Source organism: Cajanus cajan, chromosome 6, assembly GCF_000230855.2.
Source record: "Cajanus cajan strain Asha chromosome 6, NIPB_CcT2T_4, whole genome shotgun sequence".
NCBI lineage: Eukaryota > Viridiplantae > Streptophyta > Magnoliopsida > Fabales > Fabaceae > Cajanus > Cajanus cajan.
This window is the reverse complement of record NC_138522.1, coordinates 4767618-4775339: the sequence shown is the minus strand read 5'-3', so window position 1 is coordinate 4775339 and position 7722 is coordinate 4767618. Positions and strand designations below refer to the sequence as shown.

At 32.7% G+C, this 7722-nt stretch overlaps 1 protein-coding gene across 2 annotated transcripts; it reads left to right on the top strand.

The window, feature by feature from the left end:
- Positions 1-3757: 3757 nt before the first annotated feature.
- On the top strand, positions 3758-6935 carry LOC109813187 (protein TAPETUM DETERMINANT 1). 2 transcript variants are annotated; one of them, XM_029274346.2, is made up of 4 exons: positions 3758-4446; positions 4597-4774; positions 4850-4933; positions 5965-6935. In XM_029274346.2, the coding sequence occupies exons 2-4, from the start codon at positions 4690-4692 to the stop codon at positions 6306-6308; spliced, it is 513 nt and encodes a 170-aa protein (XP_029130179.1). In that variant the 5' UTR covers positions 3758-4446; positions 4597-4689; the 3' UTR covers positions 6309-6935. The 2 variants fall into 2 exon arrangements, with proteins under 2 accessions (XP_029130179.1, XP_020232913.1); XM_020377324.3 differs by having other exon boundaries at positions 3758-4774.
- Positions 6936-7722: the final 787 nt, after the last annotated feature.

Sequence of the window (7722 nt, the reverse complement as noted above, 5' to 3'; positions counted from 1 at the left end):
AAACGATTGATTAAATATTTAATCGATTAAATTTTATGCAACAATATTAATTTCTTCATTATTTTTACACATTTAAAGTGAAAATAAAAAAAGTGGTGAAACTCACACTTCACCTTTTTATTTCTCGCGTCTAATTTCTTAACCTCAAAACAACTCAACTTAGGGCCTCTCCTTTTCATTTCTTCTCTATTTCCATGTTAGCAAACGAAGCCTTAGAATGCTAAGATGTTGAATGCAGTGCAAAAGATCTTTAGAAATAGAAGGTATTGCTGGTAGTGTTACTGTTATAGCGGTAGCGCGAATGTGAATAAAGAATGAAAAAGAAAAACACATGGTTAGGTTAACACTTAACAAGCATTCGATTGTAATCAATTGTTTTGAGAAAGCATATTAATGGTGCCATTTCTCTTGATTTGATTGCATGTGGATTTAATTTGGACCCGGGAATTCTAATTGAGGAGGTTCACTATGTCACTCCAATTGGAGACACTATATTGTGCAAGTCACTTTCGTGTCTGTTAGGTTTCAAATTCAGAGAGTGGAGCCCTCCTCTTAGCCCAAAACACTAAGCAAGAGCCATGAATACATGATTTTTTCATACCATATTTTCATGTTCTAGTTTTAAGTTTTCTTTTTATTGTTTATAATTTATATGTACTAATTTTATCTAAAGCGGTGCATACATGGCTTTAAATAGACATCACACATAAGGGGAAAATCAGTTGTGGGCATATATATGTAAGGTTGTTAGACAGCAAACAGAACAACATAATAGAAAACCAAAATACAAAGGTACCCTGTCTGAAAGAAAATATTCAATATTCCATTTCCATCCAATAGATCAAATTTAAATGTTGGAAGGGTATTGGTTTTACTGTGGAATTTGCTTCCTGCGGATATTTTACTCATTATCACTTAAGTTAAGTGCTTTTCTACCAGGTCTAGATTGATTTACCAAAAGCTTCTGTTGAGATTACTGGTAGTGATGATTGAAGCACATTTATCATTTATGATTATTATCTCAATGTAAGTTCAATGCAAAAAGAAAGAACACAGATTAAACGAGCATTGCCCCATATAATCATGTGATTATTGTAAAATGTAAAGATACCTTTTTCCGGCAAGGATGATAATTATCCAAATAAAGAATGAAAAAGCACAGCTGTCATCTTTCTCCTTGGTTGGTCATGGCATTAATGGGCACCGCTTATCAATTGCCAAATGATGTCTTTCTTCTTCATAATATATTTTCTTCATCATATACTACTTATTTTTAAAAATTACGCATATTCTTTTCCAAACAATCATATAATTATTATAATAAATAATAAGTTAAATATATATTTTTAAAAGTTTTCTAATTCAGAATAAGGTTGCTTAAATCTAAAATTATTTTTTTAAGTCAAAAGGATTGTTTTAATTTGTCCAAATATCATTAACAATCTCTCATATAAATTTACTTACTAATAGATTTGTTATGTAAAACTATTAGTTATTGTTATTATTGGTGAAATTAGAGGGATTGAGACATTTCGTGTCTCTAATAATTACACATAAACATAAAATTAAAAGATTATGGATAGTTATTTAGATGAGATATATATAAAAAAATTATATTTGAGGGGTATAATGATTTACTAAAAAGTGGAGACCAAAAGTAGTTATATACTCCAATTCTCTTTATTAATAGGTTTAGATAAAAAGTGAAGACCAAAAATGGTTACATACTCCAATTCCTTTTATTAATAGGTATAGATAATATAATTGATGATGCAATAGTCAATTCTCCCTATTAATAACACTATAAGTGATCCTAAAGAACTAAATCATGCATTTTTAATAATACAAAAAAATAAAAGATTAATTTTAAATTTAAGAAAAAAAATACACTTATCCTAAATTTAAAGACTAATTACATATTTGAGCTTAAAACATTTTTTTAAAATATTATTATTAAAATATAATAATGAATTGGTTAAAATATTTGGGTTTCATATCTATAAATAATTATGTCATCGCAAAAAATAATTAGTTTTCTTAAATTTTGAAAGAACAAATATCTTGAAACAAATTATAATATAATATGAAATAAAAGAAATATATTATATATTAAATTTTGATAGTTTACTTAAATTAGAAAATAAAATATATATTAAAGTTAGGATCAGTGAAATGAGGCCAGACCATTAGGGTTGGGATAGTTAAAAATAGGAAGATCTAAGTTCAATCCTCGACTATGTTTTTTTATTTTTTCTATCTTAAAGAAAGAAAAAAAAAAAATGAGGCCCAGTGGAACGCGTGTTACGCTCTGTGCGTATCCCATTTATGCATGTACGTGCACACTAACAGAATGTGTCCGCTTGCGTACGTCAAAAGCACCACTCTTGGATTGACCAGAATTCACGATTATGGTTGGACCGCGTCGGCTTCCCTCTCCTTTCCAACACTTTACAATATTCTCTTTCTTTCTTCTCTCCCTATATAAAACATGATATTAGATTCATAATATAAAGTCCACTATATAAATAAAACCTATTTATACTGTTTCTAATTACAGCCGCTCATGGATGTACAACATTATTTAAAATACAATTCTTCTACCCATTAAGTTTATTTTATGCTGTGTTTGGATTCTTTGGAACAAGTTTATTTAGAACGTGCATTGCAACTTAATTTCTCTCCACATCCAAAGTTTATATAAAGTTACTTCAAATTACTTTCGTTGAATAATTTTTTATACTCACATTGTATTTCCAAACACAAATGGTTAACCTTTAGGAAAAGAAAATGAAAGAACAAAACGGAAGTGCAAAATTATTTCTTACTTATTTAACTGGGCCATTTCATGAGAATGAGATAAATTACTTCTTACTAATGATTTTCATTTTTAATTATGTTTTGTTTAAATTATTTTAATCTTAAAAAATATATTTGAAAGTTTTAGAATCTAACCAAACACGCTTTTAAATAAAACAAAACTTAGATATAACATAATATATTCTGTTGATACAATTTCTTATTAAAATTTAATTTAATTTTGATTATATATATATATATATATATATATATATATATATATATTAATGGAGTAATTTTTTTTATCATTCCAAAAAAATTAAGACAGAAACTAAATTCTAATTAAAGGCATGCTCGTACCATCTGCTAACTAATCTGCACATTAATTGTCCGATATGTAAATATGTGGGAAGAAGACATCCCATGGCATTATTAAAATTTTTAGGCATGTTTTGATGAATTTTTAAAAAAATAAATAATATTTTGTATGCATTATAAATGAACTTATATCATAAATAGTTTTATCTCATGAAAAAAAATATTTTTATTTTCTTTTTCAGAAGTGTTCTCGACTGAAAAATGGCCCTATTAAATACATTTGAAAATAAATTTCCTAATTATGATATTTTTAGAAACAGAATGTGAAGTTTTATTTTATCCCTCTTCTCCTCCATAGAATATTACTACTTGGCAACGTGACGTGATTCTCGAAAAAGAATGAAGGGACGTTACATAGCAGCGAAATTATCTGGCCGTAGCTAAAATCTATTTTCAGCTTTATAAAAACCCTGTTGGATATAAGTATAACAAGATGCTTTATTATATGATTTATTTAATCAAAATAACAAATTTTATACGTATTATGAAAAATTAATTATTTGTATTAAAATTATAATAATAAAAAAGAGGAAATTCTATGGATACATGATTGTATAAATCATTGTAGATTTCGTGAAAAATGATGGAAGAGATGGCCCGCTGAGATTGGAGAAACACCTGATATAGAAGAAAATGGAAGGAAAAGGAGAGGTATAGTATATAGTAGTAGTAATAGTAGGGAGGTAGATGGTAATGATTAAGAAGAAGAAGAAGAAGAATGAGAATGATAATAATGATATGATATACTATACTCTTGAACTCAGGCAGCCACGTGCGGAGGTAACTCTAACCATGGTTAATAGGTTGACCTCCTCCAGTAACCCAGGGCAGGGCACAGTCACATGTTGAGCGTGAGGTGTGAACAATAACGAAAACCCCCCGACAGAGAAAAAGGGAAAACCCAGCATCGACGCTTCCATTTGCAACACCTACAAAAAGAAAACTATACTATACTCTCTCACTTGTGCAACGCGGATACTGTGGTCTGCCATATACAGGGAAAAACACACACACACACACACCTAATGCCTGATGCCATGCCCATGCCAGTGTCGCCTCTTAAATGCGTTTCACTTTATTTTTGACGATTCTCCTTTACGCGTCGCAGTTTTCTGACGCTCTCTGCCACCTTGGTCGCTTCAAACCCTAGAACGACACGGTTACCGGAGAGAAACAGAAATGCATGCCATTGCCATGCCATGGAGCCATGAAATGAACGAATGTCGTTTTAGTTTGATCCATCGCCGTCTTGCGTTGCGTTTCTCCTTTTAGGTCTCGCACACACACGTAGCCCTGTGACACTCACTTTCCCTTTCTTCTCTCGTCTTTTCCCGAATCGACGCCTGATTCCTGCTTCGTTGACTCCTTCCATCATCATCTGATCGTCTATATATCATCACGACGCTTCCTTTTCTTATGCAGATCTACCACAACATCTCTTCTTCCATGATTCCTTAGTCTCGCCTTCCACCTACCAAACGACTCGTCGTTGCTGCTGCTGCTGCTTCTTCGTTCATGGAACGGAATTCGGTTCGCCGAATCGCCGTGCTCCTAACCGCCTCCTCCTTCTTCGCCCTCGGGCTCCTTGCCGTTTTCACAGGTGCGTGTCGTTTACTCGCTTCGCGTGTTATTTTATTTGTGCTTTTTTCTATAATTGTTGTTCTCGTGTTGATAGGTTTCGGTGGTGGAGCCGTGCTGTCTGTGTCGCTAGAAGGAACCAACACGCTCCCTGGTTTGCATCGCAAGCTTCTTGATCATGGTATTTTTTCTTCTTCTTCAATTTTTAGTATCAATTTGTGACTGATTACTTGTTTGTTTTCTCTGGGAGAACGAGTTTGTTATCCTTTTTTGAGGTTGCCCTTTTTTGTTATGTTTTCTTCAGATATACGCATTTGCCATATTTGTTTGTTTGTTTTCGCTGAATGGGAAACGGTTGCTCAACACCGTGCAATGTTCTCTCATAATCAAAATGCCATAATTAAAATTTTACCCATTCAATAGTAATACTATTAGCGCCAATTTCATGCCATGTCGATCAGATTACATAGAAGAAAGGAGATATCGGCATTTTTCTTGAAGCATTTTTAGAGATAAAGATTAAAAAAAAAATATTAGTTTCTATTCGTAAGTTTCCTATTAATTTTTCCAAAATTTTACTTTTAACCCATGAATAACTAGTTTTTTCAAACGCATCAATAAAATAAGATAATTATGTAATTTTGTCATTTGGCTGAAGGGAAAGTAAAACAAAGAAGTTTTTGATTAAAAAAAAAATTCCTTTCGTTCTCCCTTTAATTTCAGTTTTGAATATTCTTCGCTCTAATTTTTATTTTCTCTCCACTAGGGTTGAAAAGAGTTCCGGCTAGCTAGCACTAGCCTTTCGAATAATCGGCTTTTCATCCCAGCTGAACTTGAAAGTTGCTTTTGAGCTTTTGGGTATTGGTTGTCTCGTTGTCTGGTTTAGGATTGATTCACTTTTATATGTTTTCCGTCTTCTATATAAAAAATAACCACAATATATACAATAGGGATTTGTCGCGGCGTGGCTTCCTGCGCAGAAGGAAGCGTTTTGTTCTCGTTTCTTGTTGTACTATGAAACTGTAGATTGTCATTTTCTGTACCACACAATAATAATATTTGCATATGTAATGAGTCTGTGTGTGAGAGAGAGGGAGAGGGAATTGGCCTTTTACTATTACTAATACTAAATAGTAAATGGTAATACTGTTGTGATGAAGAAAGAAGGGTTCTTGCAATAAAATAAAGAAAAGGGTGTTGTGCCTTGTGCAGGTTCTGCAAGGGTGGAACCGAACCGAATATGGGGTGATAAATGCAGCAAGTCTGATATTGTGATCAGCCAAGGCCCCACGGCCCCACTCCCGAGTGGTATTCCCACGTACACAGTTGAGATCATGAATATGTGTGTGAGTGGATGCGACATCTCTGGCATTCACCTCAGATGCGGCTGGTTCAGTTCTGCACGCCTCATCAACCCCAAGGTCTTCAAGCGCCTCCGTTACAACGATTGCCTCGTCAATGATGGCAAGCCCTTGATCAATGGTGCCACCATTTCCTTTCAGTATGCCAACACATTCCTATATCCTCTCTCCGTTTCCTCTGTCGCCTGTGTCTGATCAATATTATTCACCACTACTCTTTTCGGTTGTTGATTGTTGGGGAGATTAATTCTTTTTGACTTGTACATACACATATTATAGGTAGTGTAGTAGTATTAGTATATGCCGACAACATCACTTGTGCACGTGATGTCTTTCAAATGTGAACACGGCAATATGCTTTGCTTGCTTACTTACCATTTTTTGATACATAGGAAGAAATAGGAAGTAGGTGAGGACTGATGTTAAAAGCTCCACACCCAATTTGCCTTGCCTTTTTTCTCTCTTCATATTTGTGGTTTTGGTGTCATTTTTCCGTCTGATTAACTGTAGAGAAACATCAGGTCCTACCACTGCTATTCAAGCAGAGCTGCTTCCACTTTAAACATTAGTTTTAGGGTAATAAAGGTGAGGGAAGAATAAGGACTGGTCCCCTTTTCAATCTGTGCCATCGTTGAGAAATCAGAAATTAAATCATAGCAGAGCAAGGGCGGGATTTTTGATATGAAATACTATGAAGCAGGTATAATGTGTGATTGTGACCTCACCCAAGGATGCCCGTGATTTGTCATAATGTCAACCACCGAAATGTAGTTCCGTTTCTTATCTGGAAACATTCATTTCATCATCATGACGCCAAACAGGTAGTACTGTATTTCTTTTAGTGTAGTATTCTTGCGCCTTTTTTGTTATAAAATATAAATATGAATTTGTATTTTTTAGGAAAAAAAATTAAGAGTAAGAGCATCAAAGAAAAAATAAGAGTAAAAGCATCAAAGCATCAAAATAAGCGGTGGCATTAGAAGTAGGAATTCGATACTTCGTCTTTTCTTCCTTCCTGGTGGGGTGGTGTCAGTGGCGTGATTTTGCCATCCAAAAGTAAATAGAAGTCATTGTCTTATTAATTAATTGATATGATAATTCTGTCGCGGCATTAATTATTATAAAGAATCCAAGTGGGATGCTTTTTATTAATTTAATGTATGTTTCTAATGATGTAAAGTTTTATATTTTTTTTAACTAGAGTTTTATATTAGTGTTTAGCAAAAAAATTTCGTTTATTTACGAAACTAATGATAGGTTATCTTTTATATTTTCGGGAAACAGTTGGACACATCAATTTTTTCTTAAGAGAAATGTTTTTTTTTAAGTTCTTTGAGATTAACATGTATTAAATTTTAAATTTGAATTTATTTATTTAATTTAATGCGAACAGATATTTATGTATTGTTTGATTTGGTGTTTTAAAGGAGAGGAGAGAAAAATATAAAATGAATTTATCATTTTATGATTAGAATAGGTCGAAGAGGAATAAAAGTAGATTTGTGGGACTAGTTGAAAAAATAACTTCCATGTCACCATCCATGAAATAGAATGGAGAAACTAATATCTCAATTTTTATGAATTTTAAATGTTTTTGAATTAAATTATT

What these genes read in the sequence shown, in the direction of transcription:
- LOC109813187 (XM_029274346.2), top strand. Translation starts at nt 4,690, where the DNA reads ATGGAACGGAATTCGGTTCGCCGAATCGCCGTGCTCCTAACCGCCTCC. An exon ending in GCTCCTTGCCGTTTTCACAG is followed by an intron (nt 4,775 to 4,849) that starts GTGCGTGTCGTT and finishes TCGTGTTGATAG; the next exon opens with GTTTCGGTGGTGGAGCCGTG. An exon ending in TCGCAAGCTTCTTGATCATG is followed by an intron (nt 4,934 to 5,964) that starts GTATTTTTTCTT and finishes TGCCTTGTGCAG; the next exon opens with GTTCTGCAAGGGTGGAACCG.